The 24,383-nt window shown below is 41.2% G+C and overlaps 1 protein-coding gene across 1 annotated transcript in view; it reads left to right on the forward strand.

Moving 5' to 3' along the window:
- The window catches only part of LOC117357880 (collagen alpha-1(XXI) chain-like), a 381,914-nt gene that overhangs the window by 115,434 nt on the left and 242,097 nt on the right, over window positions 1–24,383 (forward strand). Inside the window, exons 5-6 of the mRNA XM_033939103.1 lie at window positions 11,266–11,482; window positions 14,817–14,990. Of these exons, the coding sequence (XP_033794994.1) occupies window positions 11,266–11,482; window positions 14,817–14,990 (391 nt within the window). The remainder of the gene's footprint in view (window positions 1–11,265; window positions 11,483–14,816; window positions 14,991–24,383) is intronic.

The raw sequence follows: 24,383 nt of genomic DNA on the forward strand, positions 1-24,383 counted from the left end.
GGAAATGCTGTCTGGATGTGAAGTGATTTTGATGGATATCTTTCCTACTCATTGGTTGACTCCAAGTTTCTTTATTTTTTATATACCGTCTATCAAAACAAGTGTCTAAATGGTGTACGATATAAAAAGATTGTAGAAAACAATTAAAATAGATAAATAAAAGCAATATTTTATCAAATATTAAAAATACTATACAAATTCACATTGACGTACTTTGAACAAAAGGGAAGTTGGGGAGGGAAAGGTTGTTTAAAATACATTGAAGTAAAATTAGTAATAAAGGAAGGTAAATGGGGAGTGGTAAAACATTATGATGGGGATTGCTACAGAAGAAGCGTTAGATGTTTCAAAGCTTCACAAGAATTAAAGGTTTGAGAAGCAGAAGCTGGTACTAGAGAGTAAAGGCATCTTTAAAGAGAAAAATTTTAAGTTTGACTTTAAATTTTTCAAGAGAATATGTGAATTTAATATATGAAGATAATATCCCTCCACCTAAGTCCTTCACATTAGTTAAAAGATAAACATTACATCCCTTACAATTGATGTCCATATGCCATGCAATCCCAATTCATATAAAATACTCTTTTTTTTCTTATTCTTCTTCTAGCTGGACATATCCATGAAGACTCATAGCTTCACCCATCCACTTATAATCTCATTTATTTATTATTATATGAGTTTGATATACCACATTTGCATAATAAAGTAGTTTACAGCAGTAAACATTAAAGTGGAAGTGGGGAGAAAATAAAGAGAAAAAGAAAAAAGGAGAGGGTATGGATGTGAAGGAGGAGAGGGGGTAAATAACAGGGAGAGAAAAAGACAGTGGGAATGAAAGGAATTGAGGAAGGAGAAGATAGGTTGATTTGACATTTCTTCTATCAGCTATTCAAGATAGAAGTGCCAAAAGCTAGTTGGAATAACAAGGCTTTAATAGTTTTTTTGTATTTAGGAAAGGAGGTTTTGGTGTAAATATGTGAAGGGAGAGAATTCCAGACTTGTATGCCAAGGTAAGAGAAGACTATAGCCATAGCAATATCTAGTTTAAGATGAGATAGAAGGGGAAGTGTTAGAAGATCCATATGTGAAGAACAAAGAAAGTGAATGGATATGTAGGGTGACAAAAGTCTCATTAAATATGATGAGTTCAACACATTCTGACCAATATTTAGCCAGCCAGGAATGGCTCCCAGATAGCTAAGTACCACTAAACCAGCTAACTGCTGATATTCAGTTGGAGATAGCCGTTATCGCCCACTGAATATCCCATTCAGCGGATAGGCCAACATAGCTGGTCACCGCTAATATTCATAAGAACATAAGAATTGCCGCTGTTGGGTTAGACCAGTGGTCCATCGTGCCTAGCAGTCCGCTCTCGTGGCTGCCCCCAGGTCAAAGACCAGTACTCTAAATGAGTCCAGCCTCACCTGAGTACGTTCCAGTTTAGCAGGAACTTGTCCAACTTTGTCTTGAATCCCTGGAGGGTGTTTTCCCCTACTCTCTAGGTGAAGAACAATTTCCTTACGTTTGAACGGAATCTATCCCTTTTCAACTTTAGAGAGTGCCCTCCCTACCTTGGAGAGGGTGAACAATCTGTCTTTATCTGCTAAGTCTATTCCCTTTAGTATTTTGAATGTTTCAATCATGTCCCCTATCAGTCTCCTCTTTTCAAGGGAGAAGAGACCCAGTTTCTCCAATCTCTCACTGTACGGCAACTCCTCCAGCCCCTTAACCGGTTTGGACTATAATATAGAACAATCTATAAAAATATTGGGAGTGACTTTGGATAAACATCTTACATTGGAACAACATACTGATTTATTATTTAAGAAATGTATTTCGGTGCTCTGGAAGCTTTGCACCATTAAGAAATATTTTGATGAAGTTTATTTTCATTTGCTGGTACAGTCCTCTATCTTAAGCATTCTTGAATACTGTAATATTATATACTTAGGTGCTTATAAGAAAATTTTCAAAAAATTGAGAATTGCATATTACTCCTTTTTATCAGAAACTCCATTAGCTGCCGATAGAGTCTAGAATTCTGTTCAAATTTTCATGCATTTATTATAAATCAGTCTTTGGTATGTCACCAGGCTATCTTGTTCCTCACTTCTCTTTGACCCACTCTAATAAGAGTACACGCAGAGTGCATTTGTTCACATATCCCTCCATAAAATCCTTTCGTTACAAGAAGTTCCTTGAGAGAACCCTCTCGTTTCAGGCTCCTAAACTGAATTTATGGCTTGGAAAAATTATGTTAGAGGTTCCTTCTTATGCTAATTTTAGAAAACTGCTAAAGACACGATTATTTGATAGGTTGGTATCTTAATTTAATCTGTTTTAACTTTTAATAAGCTCTTTTCATTCAACTTGTTGTATTTCATCTTTATTGTATGTATCAATTTTATTTGTTGTGAACTGCCTAGAACCTTATCGGTATGGTGGTATATAAGAATAAAATTATTATTATTATTATTATTATTATTTTCTGGACCCTTTCAAGTAGTACCATGTCCTTCTTCATGTATGGTGACCAGTGATGGACGCAGTACTCCAGGTGAGGGCGCACCATGGCCCGGTACAGCGGCATGATAACCTTCTCTGATCTGTTCGTAATCCCCCTTCTTTATCATTCCTAGCATTCTGTTTGCCCTTTTCACCACCGCCGCAGCACATTGCTGCCGCACATTGTGTTCATATAGACCCACCTAAAAAGCAGATCTCTTTGGCAACTAGACCTTAGCTGACCAAATGAATGAATATTGGCTTGGCCAGCTAAGTCCACAGCGTCAAAACATAACCTGGAAATTCAGTGCCGGTGGCTGGATATGACCCTGGCATTGAATATTCAGGATCATAGCCTACCACAAGAGGTAGGCTGCCTCTCACAGTCTGTTTATTGGGATGATGGGCTTTATAGCCAAGGAGAAGAATCGTGTACTTGGGATGGGTTTTGACAAGGAGCCAGAGTTCACTTATTAGAAGTAGAAAAAATATAACTATAGCAATGCATGAAATGGAGAAGCTTAACTGCTGCCGACTTAATTAACTGTAATCATTTAATGGCAAGCCATCATGAAAGGCATTGCATATATATATATATATATATATATATATATATATGTATATATACACAGTACAGCTTATTGCTCTGCCATTTGGGTGCCCAGTTTTTTAGTCTACCAGGGTCCTCCTGCAATTTCTGAAAATCCTCATATTGTTTAATAACTTTGAATAATTTTGGGCTCCTTTTATGAAGGTACTCTAAGCATTTTAGCACACGCACCGGATTAGCACGCGCTATAGCTCACTAGCCAAAAATCTACCACCTGCTTAAAAGGAGGCAGTAGTGGCTAGCACGCAGGGCAATTTAGCAAGCGCTGTTCCGTGCATTAAGGCGCTAGAGTGCCTTTGTAAAAGGAGCCCTTTGTGTCATATAAAAACTTTATTGCCTATCTTGTCATTCCCATGGGGCAGAGTCAGGCTTGTCACTCAGTATTGGTGTGTCTTGCATTGCACATATTTGAAAGGGGAGCATATAGAGGGGTGAATTCAGGGAGAAGCATGGACAGGGCTCATACTTCAGTATAGTATGTAACATAAATAATACTTTATGTAACTCATGTATCTTTAGCATTTAGGTGCCTACTTTCCTGTATAGAATAGGTTTCTATCAAGATCTCTCTGGGTGTCTAATTGAAGATGCTTGTTTTAAAATTGCTTTTCATGAATTGTAATGGGAGAAGCAGGATTTGAACAATGGCTTCTCTTGTTCACAGCCCATTGCTCTTACAATTAGGCTATTTCTTGTGGCATCCTTTCATATCTCTGCCTAGCTATATATATAGTTCTGAAATATTCTGCTTCATATTGTATAATGCAATGACACTATGTTGTTCAAGTTCTCTTTCTTTCTTTCAAGTGTAGTAATAACTAGAAGTCCTAGTAGAAAAGCAGTTGTCTATGGAGCTCATTTTGAAAAGAGAAAAACATTCCAAAAGTGGCATAAAGGGGCAGATGGATGTTTTTCTCCTCAAATCCTTCCAAGTCGATAATTTCAAAACCTTTCGTGTCAAAGATTTTCTATGCAGTTTGTCAGTAGTTTGTCAGTAGTTCATCTAAATTTCAAGGGGGAGGGTGTTAGAGGCATGGTGTGGGCAGGGCTAGGATGGGCTTATGACTTGAACATTTTTCTGCCTTGATTAAACATTTGAGAATGGGTCCAGGGCACAATTTGGACAGTTGGGGCTAGCCCTAAGTCAAAGGTGCCCAAACTGATCAGATGACCACTAGAGGGATATAAACATGACCTCCCCTCCACACTCCCCCAGTGCTCACTGATCCTCTCTCACCCCCCAAAGATGTAAATGAAACAGAACATACCTGCCTGTTTAATAGATTCAGAATTTATGGCCAGTCCTAGTAGAGCAGCAAGCAGGTTCCTGGAATAGCCTAGTGGGCAGTGTACTCAACCCATAGAGAAGGGGAATCGGACCCATATCCCACGCTAACTATTACCCACCAAAATCCATCCAAAACCTACCAGACCATCATAAAGGCGCTATCTGCAGGCATCAGAGCTATTGTTGTTGTGTACAGTTGGGTCCAGTAAGTTTTGGATAGTTTTTGAAGGGCTCATCATATAAATGGATTGTGATGAGATGTGTACCTAGGTCTTTTTATATGATGTTCACTGCAGTGCTACCTAGGGTGCCCCACTACTCTGCTGGGCTGTCTGTGTGGCCAATCTACTAAAAATGCTGGCCCTCCTATATCCCAATGGCGTCTTTTAGGCATTTTTCTTTGGACTTTTTTTATTGGTACAAAAAGATAGACACACTAAGGGTTAACGCATAGAAATGGCCATTAAAAAAAAAAGAAAAAGATGTTTGCTATTTTGAAAATGGTCATTTTCTCTACCTGATATTTAGATGCACTTCCAAATACTTCTAAACTCGGATATAGCTGTCATATCAAAAATGTCCCTCTAAATGGGAACCTGGAAGGCTGCTAGATATTTGGACAACTGTTTGATATAGGAAGGAGGATTACTTGTTGTGATCTAAATTGGTGTTCTTATATGCTCATCTACCCAAAATGTTGAAATATTTAGGAAAAAGGCAACAACAATTCATCTGGATGAATTGAATCCCGGTGGATTCTTTGACAAGTGTGGTCTCATCTCCATTGGATCAAGGTATCATTAAGCTTCAGGCTGCGGCCTCCTCAGTCACCTCTTCTTAAGACATATAATATACCATTGGGTTTTCTGTGTCAAAATCATGTCTGTGTGTATGGCAAGAAGTGAAGGAAGTGATGCTAGTATTGTTGCAGTCCTTAAGGAAGTGATGTTCTTTGTGAGACAAAGTTTTCTTTATCTGGAGTCTACAAAGGAGGACGGATTATTTACAGCAGAAGTGGCAGAAAGTTCAGGGACAACATTGTTCTTCTGTGTTAGGCCCAAGGTATGGAAGCACTTTCTCCAACAGGAATAAGCCGTGTTAAATAGAAAAACATTCTTAATCAGCCAAAAGTTAGGCTTATTCTGGACTCTGTTCGAGTCCTTAGAGTTTTTTTATGTTGGAGATGTTTGATGAAGTTTCATTCTCTTCTAATGATTTTCAAAATAAATTATAACTTCATGATGACACTTTAAGGGAATATAAAACTAAATTTGATATCCTTTAGTCCAGTGGTCTCAAACGCGTGGCCTGCCAGGTACTTATCATAATCACAAAAGTAAAATAAAATAGTTTCTTGATCATATGTCTCTTTTGCTATAAATTACAATATTATTATTAAGACATAGCCAAAGAGTTTAACCTCATACAAAATTGTCATTTCTTTAATAAGACATTAACTATTTTTTTTCTGAGGCCCTCCAAGTACCTACAAATCAAAAATGTGGCCCTGCAAATGGTTTGAGTTTGAGACCACTGCTTTAGTCTCAGTTTTTCAGATTCATATTGCTCCCTGTGACCCTGGGCAAGTCCCTTAATCCCCCATCTCTCTCAGAGTGTGAGCCCCTCAGAATGTGAGCCCACCAGGACAAATAGAGAAAAATGCTTGAGTACCTGAATGCAAAAACATTTAAGCCAGTGTATCGCAAACTGTGTGCCTCCTGAGATTTCATGTGTGTCACGGCACACTGGGCAGGAAGAGAGGCTCCAGTATCTGTGTCAGCTGACTTGCAACAGCCTCCTACAAGTGTGTTTGCCTGGACTCCTACCGTCGCATAGGCCGGGACTCCTGTCTTTCTCGTCTTCTCTCCCCACCCCTGGACCAGCAGTGGCCACTCAGCTGCCATACAGCTGTCACTAGCATAAGTTTAGACGCGGTTTCATCAGGCAGCCTCGAGGCCTTTGCAAGGTTGGCCCGCTTCAATGATGTGAGGCAAGCCAGCCTAGCAAAGACTCCAAAGCTGCCTGATGAAACCACGGCTAAACTACTGCTAGCAACAGCTGAGTAGCGAAGTTAAAAGCACACAGTGAGCTGCTGCTAGGCTAGAGAGAGGAGAGGTATTGCTAGAGAGGGAAGGAGGGATGGGAGAAGGGGTACTGCTTAACAGGGAGGGCAAGGGAAGGGAGATGGGGTGCTGTTGGACAGGGGGAGGAGGGAAGGGAGAAGCAGTGCTGCTGAACCTGGCAGAAGAGGAGGGAAAGGAAAGATGTTACACACTGGAGGGGAGGGTGAGATGGTGCATGGGGAGAGAGCATGTTGGGTTGGGGGGTGGGAAGGAGGGATGCCACTCGAGGGAAGAGGCAAGGACAGAGAGAGAAAGCATGCAGGAGGCAGAAAGTGGGCTCATGGAGAGGGCAAGATGGATTGGGAGGACAGAAAGGAAAATAGGCACACTTAGGGAAGGGGGAGAGGGCAGAGAGTGAAAAGTTCGACTCATGGAGGGAGGGATAGCGAGAGAGATGTTGGTTAGGGGAGGGAAGGAGGACCGGAAGAGAAGCATGCAGGAGAAAGAGAGAAAGAAATGTTGACTGGTGGAAAGGAAGGAGAAATGTTGGACTGGGAGGGGGAACAGAAAGGAGGAAGGGAAGGGAGATGGACTGCAGGGGCAGAAAGGAGGAATGGAGAGAGAAATGTTCAAGGGAGGGGGGGAGGAAGAGAGATGACTAAAGAATGGGAGAGATACCAGACCAGGGAATAAGAACATAAGCAATGCCTCTGCTGGGTCAGACCAGAGGTCCATTGTGCCCAGCGGTCCACTCACGCGGTGGCCCATCAGGTCCGGGACCTGTACAGTAATTCCCTATCTATACCCTTCAATCCCCTTTTCCTTCAGAAAATCATCTAATCCCTTCTTGAAACCCAATAGTGTACTCTGTTCTATCACTTCCTCTGGAAGCGCATTCCAGGTGTCCACCACCCTTTGGGTGAAGAAGAACTTCCTAGCATTGGTTCTGAAACTGACCCCTCTCAATTTTTCTAAATGTCCTTTCGCTCTTGAAGTTTTTGAAAGTTTGAAGAATCTGTCCCTCTCCACTTTTTCTATGCCCTTCATGATCTTGTAAGTCTCTATCATATCCCCTCTAAGTCTCCATTTTTCTAGGGAAAAAAGCCCCAGTTTCTCTAATCTTTCAGCATATGAAAGGTTTTCCATACCCTTTATCAGTCGTGTTGTCCTTTTCTGAACCCTCTCGAGTAGCCATATCCTTCTTGAGGTATGGCGACCAGTATTGGACGCAGTACTCCAGATGCGGGCGCACCATCGCCCGATACAATGGCAGGATAACATCTTTCATTCTGGTTGTAATACCTTTCTTGATAATACCTAGCATTCTGCTCGCCTTCTTTGAGGCCGCTGTGCACTGTGCCGACGGCTTCATCGTTTTATCAACCAGTACCCCTAAGTCCTTCTCTAGGCTACTTTTACCCATGAAAGGGAAGGAGGGGGAGTCTGGTGGCACAATAGAAATAATAGTAGTAGTAGAGAGAGATGCCAGATTATGGGAAGGAGAAGAGAGAGATGCCAGACTAGGTAGGGAGGAAAGAGAGAGGAGGGGGAGAGAGATGTCAGACCATGGAAACGGGGCAGGAAGGAGAGAGAGATAGAAAGGGAAGGGAAGACATGTAAAATATATATTTTGAGAAAAAAGCTGAAAAATTGAATGTTAAGTTAATGCCAACGATGGATGCAAAGCAGAAAGTGAAGATGGAGAGAAAAATAGTCAATGAATAAGAAGGCACTTGAACCATAGTTAAAATCACAGAAAAATAAAGTCACCAGACAACAAAGATAGGGGAAATGATTTTATTTTCAATATAATGATTGAAATGTGTCAGTTTTGAGAATTTATGTCTGCTGTGTATATTGTGTGTGTATATGAAAAATGAAAGGAAAATATTACATTACAATTAGTAAAGGGGGCAGGATCTGGGTGGGTTTAGAGTTGAGCCTGGGAGGTCTGTGGTTGGGGTACTTAGCTTGAAGTAGTTGAGAAACACTGTTGTGGGCAATCAGCCAGCGCCAGCACATCTCCTTCTCACCCACCCTCTTCCCTGTTGGCACCCCCTACTGGCATCTCAGGACCCATCTGGAAGGCCTATGTGCATGCGCTGATGTTGACGTGATGATGTCACGCATGCGTGTGATGTCATCATGGCACATCCGCGCACTTCTGTGTGCCTTGAGCTGTGACCACTACCTTTAGTGAGCCCTGGCTCGAGAAAGTTTGAGAGACACTGACTTAGGCTATACGTGGTATATAAATACTAAAAATAAATTACAAATAAGTTTCTCTATGATTAAAGATAACACAGTTTTAAGAGCTAAAGTAGAAAATCTTGAGACTACCAGTATACATTTTACGACTGTTGAATTTCCCTATGTTCTCAGTTATTCCTTCACTTGAGATACTTTTTTAAAATGCTTTTTTTTTAAAGGCACTGCAGTTTCCAGCTGAAATAATGCTACTTAATTCCAATCTATTATTTTCCCCAAATAAGAATAAAACAGGGATAAGTCTCAAGATGGATGAACATCCATGAACAGTTAAAATGTGTGTTTTAAACCACAAACATTGAATGGAGTAGAATTGATCACTGATATCTTAGTGAATTTTAAAAATGTGCCGCTTTCTGTAAGGTCTATTTTAAGCATGTATTCCAAATATCAACCTGTTCTGACACTGTAGTTGTCACTTCATCCACATGTGGATAGTCCAAGATCGCTAAGAAATTCTCAGCAGTCAGCTTTTTCTAGTCTCTGATCTCCTTCCAAACTCTGGGAGGTGCCATTTGTTTCAGGTGGTGACTTAGAAAGAATTTAATTAGAAAATGGTCTATCCATGATAGGGGTTTAATTTCAATACTGCAACCTGCAATACCAGCCAATCATGCTCCCAAACCTCCTTTCTATAAGAGTTTCCCCCTGCACCCCCCCCCCCAAGATCTTACCCTTCTTCCATCCCACATTCCCCATGAGCACCCCTTTGTAAACCTCCTGTGGCTACCTTAGGGTTTGTGGTAGTTTACTGGATAGTTGGGACAGTAGCGATCACCTAAACACTCCTGCCATTGTTGGCTCTGTGGTCAAAATGACTGCCATGACCAGTGGCATAGCAAGAGTGAGAGGCACTTGGGGTGGTGGGGTCCCTCCCCCACCCTCTTTTCCACCCCCCATTCCCATCCACTCCTTTTATGCCCCCTCCTACCATGCAAGCTCCTCCCCTCATACCTCTGTAACGTTCGTGGCATGAACGTCAACCCCAACCTGCTGCTCGTGCCAGCATTGACTCTTCCTCTGATGTCACTTCCTAGTTGCGGGTCTAGGAAGTGACGCCAGAGGAAGAGTCGACACTGGCGTGAGCAGCAGGTTGGGGTTGCTGCTCGTGCTGCAAACATTAAAGGGGTACGAGGGAAGGGGCATGTGTGCGGTAGTGGGGGGGAGGGGCAGAAAAGGAGTAGGGTATGTGGAGATGAGGACAGGTGCTAGTGCCACTACCAAGACAGTGCCTGGGGTGGACTGCCTCCCCCTTACTATGCCACTGACAATGATCCCTTCCAACAGTGCTGTGAGAGGTCCTGGCAGCCATTTGGAACTCAGCTCCATTTTGATTGCTTCTGTCTCAAATATATGCTAGATTATCAGAGATTGCAGGGGTCTACAAGGGGGCAGGGGGTCCAAGATGGCTGATCTTGGGAGAGGGGTTTGGGGAGGACGGTTCAAGAAGGAGGCAATTCTTTGGGTACTTCAGGATGAACTAACTTGAAATTTAGTGCACTACCCAGTTGCTAACTAGGCAATGGACTGAATTTTGTACCTGGATGCCTGTATTTAGGGCATGGACAGAGCACAAATATTCGGTGTTTTTAATCATATAGACACAATCACTAAATATCAGGGCCTAATTCAACCACAGACTGAATAGTATCCCCCCTGTATGTTTAATGCAACAGGAAGTGGGCCTACTTTGCATCCACATAAAACCTGAAATTTATCTGGTAAAGACATATATAAGAACTTAAGCATTGCCATACTGGGTCAGAAAAGAGGTCCATCAAGTCTACTATGCTGTTTTCAATAGTGGACAGTCTAGATCAGTGGTATTCAGCCCATTCCTCAGGGACCACCTGGCCAGTTGGGTTTTCAGGATATTCACAATGAATATGGATGACAGAGACTTTGAAAACCCAACTGGCCAGGTGGTCCCTGAGGACTGAGTTGAATACCACTGATCTAGAACACAAGCATCATACAAGATCTCAAAAGGTAGAAAGATTCCATGCTACTAACCCTCTAGAATGAGCAGGGATTTTCCCCAAATCTACGTCCCTCCAGGAATTTGTTCAAACCTTTTTTAAACCCAGGTGTGCTAATTGCTTTATCATATCCTTTGGCAATGAATTCCAGAGCTTAGTGATGAATTGCATGAAAAGCCATTGCCAAGGGATGTGGTAAGAGCGGTTAACATAGGTGGTTTCAAAAAAAGGTTTGGGCAAGTTCCTGGAGGAGAAGTCCATAGTCTGTATTGAGACAGATATGAGGTAAGCCACTGCTTGCCCTGGATCGGAGCATGGAATGTTGCTACTATTTGGGTTTTTGTCAGGTTCTTGTGACCTGGATTGGCCATGAAGATAGGATACCGGACTAGATGGACCATTGGTCTCACCCAGTAAGGTTATTCTTATGTTCTATAGTAATTCTACCTATATATGCATATATGTACTTTTCAAAAACAAAAAAAGAGGTTTCTGTAACAATATTATTATTATTTTTTGAGCTGTTAAAATGTGCATTTTCTTTATTAGGAATGTGTTTCCAGAGGGGCTTCCTCCTTCCTATGTATTTGTCTCCACGCTGAGGTTCAAGGTTAAGAAAAAGTGGGATCTATGGAGAATCCTGGCTCTTGATGGAACACCACAAATAGCAGTTACCCTAAATGGAGAGGATAAAACATTGCTGTTTACCACCACGAGTCTGGTTAATGAAACTCAAGTGGTCACATTTAATTCACCTGGTGTAAAGGTAATAAGCTACTTGCTACTTTCTTGAAATACTCACTGTTTGTCTGAGATATAGATGTGGTAAATCCAATAGAACAGAGCAGAATGAACCTGGTCTTCAAAACCCACTTTAATAGCAACCAATAGTGAAAAACATACATAAAACAGTCTCGTCAATCATAAAATCATCTGGCAAATCATGGACTCGATGCGGACCGTGTTCCAGCTAAACCGCCTGCATCAGGAGTTCCTATTAGTTACAAACCAAAAATGAAAGCTAGATCCATGAGGATAAAATTATAGCAGAACAGTGTTGCACAATGATCCTACTTGAGAGGAGGAACAACAGAAAGTGGTTGAGCCAAAACACGTCCGCGTCGAGTCCATGATTTGCCAGATGATTTTATGATTGATGAGACTGTTTTATGTATGTTTTTCACTATTGGTTGCTATTAAGCGGGGTTTGAAGACCAGGCTCACCCAGTTCTCTTCTATTGGATATGCTGCTACTTGTGCAGAGGTGACTGTCCCCTTTTTTTGGTGTTGGTTCTCATTGAGATATACAGATGTGAAACATGATACCACCTGAACAGCGGTCATGATGTTCACACCAAATCATTTTTAATTAAAAGAATGCTAGGAGAAAAATAAACTCTTAGAGGAGCATAATAATAAAAAAGTCTAAGTCCCTTTTTGGCCTAAGGCCCTAAATGCTGAAAGTAGTAGCAGGGAAAATGTCCATTCTCAAAGAAACCGTCCAAAATGAGGTTTTTTTTAGAATGGCCTACCTCTACGTTCAGCAGTTTAATCCGGTTGGCCCAGGCGCCTAAGGCCCCTCCTATGGGCGGGGCCTTAGGCGCTTGCCCAAATCAGGCCCTAGGCCTGCCATTCGTAGGATGACGTGCCTGCCAGCCGGGCTTGGCACCCGTCCGTCCAACTTACCGTAAGTTGAGGGGGGTGTCGGGGTTTGGGGGGTGTCGGGGAGTCACGGGGTTAGGGGGGCCATTCGGGGGCTGGGGGGCAATCGTGGGTTCGGGGGGCGGTCACAGGGGCATGTGCCATGGGCAGGAGGGCCTGGGGTCCCTACTGCCCATATTTGAGGGAGTCGAGGGGGGGTTTCATGGGCTCATGCTTCGTCAGGAGTAGTTGGGCTTCATTTTACCAGTATTGTTGGGATTTGGGGATGGGGAGTGGGGGGTGGATCACGATTGCGGCAGGAGAGATTGCCATGATTACGATCTCTCCCAAACTGCCACGAACCGCGGCAGGAGAGATTAAGCATGTCTCCTGCTGCAATCGTTGTGGTGCGGGTTGGGCAAGTTGCCCCTATTTGGAACTTATACCTGTTTTGACTTGGTCTAAGTCAAAATGTATAAGTTCCAACTGGGCAACCTTGTAAAGTTATGGTTATACCTGCTGTACGACAGTCTAGGTCGGCCCTCCTCCCGCCCTTTCCCCTCCTCTAAAAATGTCTCTTTTCGCTCTAGGCGTTTAGAGGCAGGTTAAAGGCCTAAGCGGGTTTTAGATACATCTAAAACCAGCTTTGATTATCAGTATTTGGACGATCTGGCTTTTTGATCATCCAAGTACCGATTTAGGCCACTTTTTGAACGTTGTTTGTTTTTTGTTTTGTTTTTTAAATTATGAGCCCCATACTATTTCAAACTTTCCAACAAAAGAAGGGGATTGACAATCACAGGGATTTATCTAGATTTCCCATGGGTGAAAATGTGTCTAAGTACTTTGAAAATGAGTCTCTAAAACTAATAAATTAGTGCTAATTTTCAGCCTATACACTGACATTGCAGCTAGAAACCCAGAACATAAGAACATAAGAATTGTCGCTGCTGGGTCAGACCAGTGGTCCATCATTCCCAGCAATCCGCTCATGCGGCGGCCCTCTGGTCAAAGACCAGCACCCTAACTGAGACTAGCCCTACCTGCGTACATTCTGGTTCAGCAGGAACTTGTCTATCTTTGCTTGAATCCCTGGAGGGTGTTTCCCCTATGACAGACTCCGGAAGAGCGTTCCAGTTTTCTACCACTCTCTGAGTGAAGAAGAACTTCCTTACGTTCGTACAGAATCTATCCCCTTTCAATTTTAGAGAGTGCCCTCTCGTTCTCCCTACCTTGGAGAAGGTGAACAACCTGTCCTTATTTACTAAGTCTATTTCCTTCAGTATTTCCTTCAGTATTTCCTTAATTTGAATGTTTAAATCATGTCACCTCTCAATCTCCTCTGTTCGAGGAAGAAAAGGCCCAGTTTCTCTAATCTTTCACAGTACGGCAACTCCTCCAGCCCCTTAACCATTTTAATCGCTCTTCTCTGGACCCTTTCGAGTAGTACCGTGTCCTTCTTCATGTATGGTGACCAGTGCTGGATGCAGTACTCCAGGTGAGGGCACACCATGGCCCGGTACAACGGCATGATAACCTTCTCCGATCTGTTCGTAATCCCCATCTTTATCATTCCTAGCATTCTGTTCGCCCTTTTTGCTGCAGCAGCGCATTGTGCAGACGGCTTCATCGACTTATCGATCAGAACCCCCATATATCTCCAAATACCGCCCTGGACATCCTGTATTCGTGCATGAGATTTTTGTTATCTACATGCATCACTTTACACTTATCCATGTTGAACCTCATTTGCCAAGTCGATGCCCATTTCTCCAGCTTGATTATGTCATGTTGCAGATCTTTGCAATCCCCCTGTGTCTTCACTACTCTAAATAACTTTGTATTGTCCGCAAATTTAATCACCTCACTCGTCATACCAATGTCCAGATCGTTTATAAAGATGTTGAAGAGCATGGGTCCAAGCACCGAGCCCTGCGGCACCCCACTGGTGACGCTCTTCCAGTCCGAGTATTGTCCATTTACCCCCACTCTCTGTTTCCTATGCTCCAGCCACCTTAAAGCACTCTGCCATTTTATAGATGCCTAGTTGCAAGATATGAGTCTAATACACCCCTTTTTCAGATAAGAAAATATATTTATTATTTATTTATTTTAGCATTTATAGACCACTGCCTAAGTGGTTTACATTCAGGTACTCAAGTATTTCTCCCTACCTGTCCCGGTGGGCTCACAATCTGACCATAGACCTTCTATATACAACAAAATATCTCATTTTATGTATACTTAATTTGATTTTATTGATATATCACCTATTGAAAAATAATTTATGTTTACAATAGTAAGAATAAATATACAATTAAACATACTTTAAATGTTAGGATATATGGAAGATTGAATAAAAAAATATCTTGACTACATATGCCTAAAAGTATTGAATGAAAATAATGCACCGGTAATGTATGTTTACTTTCAAATTAATTTTATCCCCATGATTTCAGATGCTATTTGATGGATCCTGGCACCAAATTCGACTTTTGGTAACAGAAGAAGATGCAGCTTTGTTCCTTGATGACCGAGAAATTGAAAAGAAGCCTTTACTCCCTGTTTTAGGTATTTATATCAGTGGAACAACCCAAATAGGAAAATACTCAGGGAGACAAGAAACAGTACAGGTGAGTATAAAAATGTGGTTGCATAGTAACCACAGTCTCAACTGTATTAGTTCTTTAGTAGATTAGAGCATATCATACATGGATTGATGTCACTTAAAATTCAAATTGGATTTATTTTGCATCTTCCTTCCACATAGGCATAGATCTACCTCAGTTCTGCCTATTTCTATAATTTATATGGTAGAATGAAAAATTCAGATTCATGCCTCGAAAATGACATTGAATTATTAGGGTTGTGCATTCATTTGGAACAACAAGGAAAAATGGCAGTAATATTTCCCATGGTTTTTTTTTTAGATTTTTAACCTCCCACTTCCACTTTTTCTAGGTCATCACTAATATATCCTTTAGCTCAATAATCCACACTTTTTATCAATGGATGGATTATGCCACCAAGTTGACCACCGACTCATAGCAACACGCGCAATGAGGCATCCACCCTGTGATGTTTCACGGCAGAATACAGGAGCGGATTGTCATTGCCTTCTCCCGTGCAGTGTGCGGCTCTACTATGTCACTGCGTTTATCAATAGGCACCATTATTGAGCAAGAAGGCAGAATATTTGAGCAATAGTGAGCACTACTAAAAACATTGCCATGGGAAAATAAAAGCCTAGTGCAATGAAAAATTGTTTAAATTACACGAGAAACAAATCAAAACATAAGAACATAAGAATAAACTTACTGGGTCAAACCAATGGTCCATCAAGCCCAGTAGCCCGTTCTCACGGTGGCCAATCCAGGTCACTAGTACCTGGCCAAAACCCAAGGAGTTGCAATATTCCATGCTACCGATCCAGAGCAATCAGTGGCTTCCCTCATGTCTTTCTCAATAACAGACTATGGACTTTTCCTCCAGGAACTTGTCCAAAACTTTCTTAAAACAAGCTATGTTATCCACTCTTACCACAACTTCTGGCAATGCGTTCCAGAGCTTAACTATTCTCTGAATGAAAAAATATTTCCTCCTATTGGTTTTATAAAGATTTCCCTGTAACTTTTGTAATTTTTGACGGAGTGAAAAATCGATCCACTTGTCCACGTTCTACTCCACTCAGGATTTTGTAGACTTCAATCATATCTCCCCTCAGCCGTCTCTTTTCCAAGCTGAAGAGCCCTAACTGTTTTAGTCTTTCCTCATACGAGAGGAAAAAATGCTTGTCTTGCTTGCCCTCCCAAATTATTCCAAATCACTAAGGTATATAAAATGTTAATAACAAAATCTGCTCCTATTCATTTCTGTACTTCTATTACACATACACATTATGGCCCCTTTTACAAAACTATGGTGGCATGTCCTGACGCAGCAAATGTGATGCAGCCCATAGGACCTGAATGGACTGTGTCATGTTTACCATGTGGGAATTGCTACTGTGGCTTTGTAAAAGAGGTCTTGTTCTGTTGGATTCGTTGCTACTTGCTAGTGGGCTCATAATCCAAGTTTTGCAGCTGGGACCATGGAAGCTTAGATGACTTGCCCCAGGTCATAAGGAGCTGCAGTGGGAATTAAACCCAGTTTGCCAGGATTAAAGCCCACTGCAGTAATCATTAGGCTACTCCTCCAGTGGATCTAACGCTCACCCACTTCCTTATAAAATATTAATGCAGTTTTGAAAAGGTAGCAAACAGGAGAAAAAAATCTGCACAGTCAAATCAGGAGATTCACACTGGCTCCCAGTACAAGCACGCATACAATGCAAATTCTACTGCACCCTATTCAAAGCCCTACACGGAAATGGACCAAGCTATCTGAGCAACCGCCTAAACAGGAAAAACACATCCAGACTAAGGAGAACTCATGCACACTACCTCCCCCCCCCCCACTTCAAAGATATATAAAGCAAAAAAATGTACGACGGACTATTAGCGACCAGAGCAGTGAAACTAGACCGCCACCTCTCCACTCTGCTGCTCGACTTCCTGAGGTAGCTATTGTGAAACACGACTCATGTTGAGGCTGGCACTTCTACTGCACATTTTACTTCTTTCATCAGCCTCCCCGTCACTTGTACAACGATGCTTAATATTCTTACACCCTGTCAGTCTAGTTGCCTTGGGGTACTTGACCTGTGATGATCGTTCTGTTTATGTGGAACTGATTTCCTGATGTCTGTTGATGCTTCTTCAACAAGCACATCTAGAATATTTACATTTGTCAGTCTTGGGTATCTTGCAGTACAGTGGCATATGTTATTTATAATAAGCATATCTTTATCTGTCGTCATTTACTATGTTACTATATTGTTCCTTGGGTGCAGGACTGTCATCAATATCAACTCACAAGCTGACTGCAGATGAGTTTGCGTTTTATTTTGCTTCAAAAAAGCAAACGAGATGCTAGGAATGATTAGAAAAGGGATGGTAAATAAGACTATGAATACTATAATGCTTCTATCGCACCACTGGTCACTTTATCTCAAAAAAGATAAATCAAAATTAGAAAACATTCAAAGAGTGACCAAGGTGATAAAGGGGATGGAACTCCTCTTGTATGAGGAAGGACTACATAGTTTTGGGCTCTTTAGCTTGGAAAAGAGGTGACTGAGGGGAGATATGAATGAAGTCTACAAAATCCTGAGTGGTGTAGAACGGGTACAAGTTAATCAATTTTTTAACTCCATCAAAAACGACAAAAACTAGGGGACACTCGAAGTTACAGGGCAATGCTTTTAAAACTAATAGGAGGCTTAGTTATGCTCTGGAACATATTGCCAGAGGATGTGTTAACAGTGGTTAACATATCTGAGTTTAAAAAAGGTTTGGACAAGTTTGTGGAGGAAAAATCCATAGTCTGCTATTGAGACAGACATGGGGGAAGCCACTGCTTGCCCTGGGATCCATAGTATGGAATGTTGCTACTATTTGTGGTTTTGCCTGGTACTTGTGATCTGGATTGGCCTCTGTGGAAACAGGATATTAGGCTAGATCAGTGGTTCCCAAACCTGTTCTGGAGGACCCCCAGGCCAGTTGGGTTTTCAAGATAGCCCTAATGAATATGCATGGAGCAGATCTGCATTCCTGGCATCTCCATTTTATGCAAATCTCTGTCATGCATATTCATTAGGGCTATCTTGAAAACCCGACTGGCCTGGAGGTCCTCCAGGACAGGTTTGGAAACCACTGGGCTAGATAGACCATTGGTCTGATGCAGTATGGCAGGGGTGTCCAATGTCGGTCCTCGAGGGCCGCAATCCAGTCGGGTTTTTAGGATTTCCCCAATGAATATGCATGAGATCTATGTGCTTGCACTGCTTTCAATGCATATTCAGTGGGGAAATCCTGAAAATCCGACTGGATTGCGGCCCTCGAGGACCGACATTGGACACCCCTGCAGTATGGCTATTCTTATGTTTATTTATTCTACATTCGCTATACAGCTGCAACCACACAGGAAAGAACTAAACGGTTTACAAACTAAAATTTTTGGGGGAAAAAGAGGAAAAGAATGGCATCTTGTAATTAAGAAAGAAGCGTATCATTCACACTAGACAAAAAACGCCATCATGTAGATGAGAAAGAAACATATCACTCACATAAGACACAGGGTAGAGTGTAGAGAATTGGCTAACAGAACAGTGATTCTTCATGGAATAACCTGAATGTTCTTATGCTATGTTCTCTGCTAAGCTCTGCATGGATCCTTGAAGCTTCAACAGCTGCATGTTATTAGCCACAAACTGTGGCTCCCTCCTCCCCTACACACACATTTCTTCCTCTTTTGCGGTATAAATCTGATCTTCTCTCAATCTAATTACTACCTCAGTAAAGCCTACTGCCTGTCATAAGGATCCCTTGCCATCTCAATGGATTAAAGAAATGTACTTGGACTACTCTTCATTGAATTTTTCATAGAATCTTGTTTCTGATCTTCGGACGCAGACAGTTGTATAGCCTGCAGTGTAAAGGTCTCATCGTGATATTTGCCGTTTTTGTTTGCAGTTACACATGCAGGAAGAGTGCAATTGTACGCAGTTTGAGATCTGCCTCTGGGAACAAGGAAACTTTCTTTTGTTCTGACTGTAATTGTAATTTGGATTGAACTAATACTGAAATCAAGGCATGAGCTAAATCCAAAATCCCTTGCCATCCTTTCCCCTTTGTTTGATTATAATCAATTATTGGAGTGAATCCCACTGGTAAAAAAATATCTGCAGGGTTATTGCCCCCTATGATATGTAGTTACCTTGGGCATATGGAGCTCTGAAAAAGCCCCTGTAAGAGTGCCCTCTCTATAAAAATTTAAGATATATTACTTCCTTATGTGTGAATGCACTTATGTGCATGTGGCCTTTGTGCAACTGGTGAACACTGCCAGTATCTATAAAATATTTGCAAACATTTAATTTATCTAAGCATAGTTATGGGAATCAAGTTTAACAGAGCTGGATTTTGTTTAGGAACAAATATTCCTCTTTGCCTGGTAGGAAGGGAGATTCTTGGCATTAGTGTATATGTTTTATGATGTCTTTTTGTAGAAGTGAAAAAGACTTGGCCCATTTTGGCCTTTTATACTAACTTGACTTTGACAGATTTTGCATGAATACATTTTATGCATACACATCCTTTAAAGCTTTCCAACATATGGAATGTTGGAAATAATTATCCAAAAGAAAGCCTTCCCTATCTCGCTGTCTGGAGGCAAAAAAAAAAAAAAACTTTCCAAATGAGAGGTGGAAAAAGGGGAGTTTATAAACAGGTTTAATCAGCTGAAACAAAGAGCTAATTGGTTATAGCACTGTTCTCAAACATTTCAGCCCCTCACTGGCTATATTTAATTTAATTTAATTACTTATTGTCTGTGTAACCAACAAAAGATTCAAGGTGGATCACAAATACTGAAAACGCATTCAACAGTAATCGCAATCATAGGCATCGGAACGAGGGAGGCCTCAGGGCAATGGCCTCCCCAAAAACTGGCCGTCAGAAGAGCCAGTTATGCTTCTACTCCCCCACCCACCTCCTCCCGGCCACTGTTAAGTGGCTGTTCAGTGTCACTGTAGAATGAAGACTTCCAGGTCAGGCCTGCTCATTGACGCTGCGCAGTGGCTGACCGAAGATTTAAAATTACGATGACCGGAAAGATAGGCGGGGGAGTCATCGTGCTGCAGGATCCTGCTGGGGCTAGGACAGAGCTTTTGGGCCCCCAAACAAAATGCATTCTGTTTCCTATGATTGCAGTAATACACTCTGCAATATTACAAACAGCAGCTAAGCAATCTAAATTTAAATGAACATAGCACATACATTTATGGACCCCTTTACTAAAGTTTGCTAAGCGCTAACAACCTAATCATATATCAGGGCTGCCCAAATCCGGTCCTCGAGATCTACTTGCAGGCCAGGTTTTCTGGATATCCGCAATGAATATGCATGAGAGAGATTTGCCTGCACTGCTTTCTTCGTATGCAAGTCTCTCTCATGCATGTTCATTGTGGATATCCAGAAAATCTGGCCTGCCAGTAGATCTCGAAGACCGGACTTGGGCAGCCCTGCTATATATGGTACTCGTAATTGCATGCACAAATATGGGCATGCACCCACTTTACACATGCAATTTAATTAACAAATGCACGAATTAGCACTGATAAATCAGTTATAATATGCATGTCTCTTTAGGTGCCGGGATCCATGCATAAGTTTTACATGTGGATCAGAAAAGGAGGCATGGCCAAGGGAACAGCATGGGCAGATCGGGGGCATTCTTGGAATTTATTCACAGTGCATGCCTAATTTACATGCCCAAATTTATACAAGGATTCAGTTGGTATAAAACCTCCCTCCCAAAACTGGGCATGGATTGCGGTATCACACACCATAAATGCCACTCAACTCTGAGCGCTGTTTATAGAATGGTGCTTAATGCTAATTTTTATTGATGCCAAAATTTGGGCACTATGTATAAAATTTAGTCCTCCATGTGAGTTTAATCCATGGTAACAAATTAAATAAATAAATAACTGGGTACCAGAAAATAGGCGCTGTTAGGGGTGGATTGTGGGTGGATCTTGGGCATGTTTTGACTTAGCATAAATAGAGTGTGCCTAAGGTTTCAACAGCTACCAGCACCTAAGACCACTTTAGACGCCGCCAGGTGTGATTCTATAAATGGTGCCTAGTTTATGATTGACACTTGAACTCCTCTGTACCATTTATGGATTCAGGGTCTATGTGCATATCTCTGGAACTTATGTAGACACACTTTATGCCAGCTCTATGGCTGATAAAAGTGCTCATGCCTAAGTTATGGAAGCTTATTTTCAATCATGCTAGTATTCTGTAAGGGAAAGAAGGTCCAAGTGCTCCTTTTTGCTTTACCATAGAATAAAGCCCATGTGCACATTTATAGCATTACTACTATGGAATAAACCAAGGGAAAACCTGAAACATTCAGGAAGAATGGCACGTGCCTCTTTCACTGTTACAAAAGGCCTTTTCTAGTCATAAAAATGGTTTCTCATATGGGATTACTTGCATGTGATGCTGATTCTAAATCTAGGTGTAGCTTTCTGGATTTATCATAGCTACATTGAATCCTGTATAAATTTCAGAGGCCTAACTCAGGCTTTTCAAACATGAAGGATTAAAGGTCTGACTGAATAAAGAAAAAAAACGAGAGAAAAGATCCACGATTCCAAAGGAAATGGAGAAACCAAAAGCAAAAGAAACTGTGGAGAAGATGTCTTGTTGCAGGCTTTATTCAATCAATATAAAACAATCCACATATGCATGAAAATGGTGAAGGGGACCTTGATTTATTTATTTTTTATTAATTAATGTATTTATAATTTCAAAAAGAAGGGGACCTAGATTTAGAATCAGCATCCCATGCAAGTAATCCCATATGAAAAGTCATTTCTGTGCAAAGAAAAAGCCTTATGTAACAGTGTAGTAGTCCCTGACAGATTTTCAGAGGCCTGTGTTCATGAGGAGCTTGCTAAACTAAAGGTGGATAAAGCGATGGGGACAGATGGTATACATCCGAGGGTACTGAAGGAACTTAGGGAAGTTCCGGCAGCTCTGCTGGCTGTTCTTATCAATGCTCTCTAAAGTTGAGAGTGATACTGGATAAATTATTACTTATAATGACTGGTGTTGCCATTCAACAAATTACATATAATTGGAAGGATTGGAGTAGATTAAATTATAATTTTTGGTGGAACTCTTTATGTAATATCTATAAAATGGAAAGATTTATTGCAATACAGCGGGGATATTTCAGGAAATTTCAGGATGTGTGAGAACCATTAACAAAATATTGCACAGATTAGTTGACATTGTTTCCCTTAAATTTATAAGTTTAATAGTGAAGGGGGGAGGGGGGAATATTTTATTATTACATATTGTATAAGATAATGGAATACATAGTAGGGAGTGGTGGGAAGGGGGGAGGGATAAGAGTTTATGTATTGTACCAATGATAGTTTTTAAGTGATGTATTTATTGTTATTTTGATTGAACATATATAATACTTATTGTGTAATTTTGAAAATGAATAAAGAATTATTAAAAAAAAAAAAAAAAAAAAAAGAGAGTGATACTGGAGGACTGGAAAAGGGAGATGTGATTCCTCTCCACAACACTGGAAATAAAGGAAGAAGTAGGGAACTACAGGCCAGTGAGTCTGACTTCTGTGGAAAGTAAATTAATGGAAACAATTTTAAAACAAAGAAATAGTGATGTTTCTGGAATCTAGTGAATGACAGAACTCAAGGCAACATGGATTTACTAGATGCAAGTTTTGACAGACAAATCTTATCAATTTCTTTGACTAGGTGACCAGAGAATTTGATAGAGGGAGAGCGCTAGATGTGGTGCATTCTGAGTTTAGCAAAGCCTTTGACAGGGTTCTACACAGCCATCTAATAAATAAACTGAGTGTCCTCTGTTTGGGCCCTAAAGGGACAGAATGGGTCAGGAACTGGCTTAGTGGAAGGTGACAGAGGGTAGTGGTCAATAGAGATTGCTTTGAGGAAAGAGATCTGGTGTGCTGCAAGGTTTGGTTCTTGGGCTTGTTCTTTTTAACATTTTTGTAAGTGATATTGCTGAATGGCTGTCAGGTACGATTTGCCTCTTTATGGATGATACCAAAATCTGCAATAGAGTAGACACCCCTGATGGTGTGGAAAACATGAGGAAGGGCTTAGTGAAGTTTAAGGAATGGTCTGAAATTTGGCAGCAAAGATTTAATGCAAAAGAAATACAAGGTCATACATTTGGGCTGCAGAAATCTGAGGGAACGGTACAGTTTAAGGGATGAAGAACTTTTGTGAATGAAAGAGGAGCAAGACTTGAGTGTAATAGTATGTGATGATCTTAAGGTGGGCCAAACAGGTTGAAAAGTCCACAGCAAAAGCTAGAAGGATGCTTGGGTGCATAGAGAGAGGAATGGCCAGTAGGAAAAAGAAGGTATTGATGCCCCTTTATAAGACTCTGGTGAGACCTTATTTTTAATACTGCGTACAATTCTGGAGACCACACTTTCAAGAAGATATAAACAGGATGGAGTCGATCCAGAGGAAGGCAACTAAAATAGTCAGTGTCTTCATCTTAAGACATAAGGGGACATATGTATATTTTGGAGGAAAGATGGGAGAGGGGAGATATGACAGAGACATTTAAATACCTATGTGGCATTAGGCATTAGGCGAGTCACTTTCAGTTGAAAGGAAACTTCAGAATGAGGTTACGAGGTGATAGGCTCAGGAGTAATTGAAGGAAATACTTTTTTACCGAAAGGTTGGTAGATGTATGGAATAGTCTCCCAGTAGAGGTGCTGGAGACAAAGGCTTGTGTCTGAATTCAAGAAGGTATGGGACAGGTACTTGGGATCTCTTAGGGAGAGGAAGGGATAGTGGATGCTGTGGATGGGCAGGCTGGATGGGCCATTTGGCTCTTATCTGCCTCATGTTTCTCTGTTTCTTCCCTTTACTGTGAGCATAAAACCTATAACATTTTTTTTTGAACGGGGTGGGTCAAAAAATATAGACAAGTGATGAGCAGCTGCAGAGAAGGGATGCTAAAACAAACAGTAAAGTGCTAGACAACTGGCACTAATAGGGTAGTTTTTCTCAAGTACCTAATTTCATTTTAGTTTAATATGTTGTAAACCGCTTAGGTCAGTAAAATGCAGGAGCAGTATATCAAATCTTAAATAAACATAAACTAATATTTCTACAGAGAATGATATTGATTTTTGTGTCTGATATAGCATTCTAGCACATCATATAATGTATGTGCATTAAAACTGGGCACAGTAACAATTTTTCCAGTAGCAACAATATTTGAGTGCAGAATGGTATTCCAGGACTTGTATATATGTAGTCCATGCCAGTCCAAGAGCCAATAAATTTTACTTTGTGCACAAAATATAGCTGCTAATGTAGACCTAATGTA

This window comes from Geotrypetes seraphini, chromosome 3 (assembly GCF_902459505.1).
Source record: "Geotrypetes seraphini chromosome 3, aGeoSer1.1, whole genome shotgun sequence".
Classification (NCBI taxonomy): Eukaryota; Metazoa; Chordata; class Amphibia; order Gymnophiona; family Dermophiidae; genus Geotrypetes; species Geotrypetes seraphini.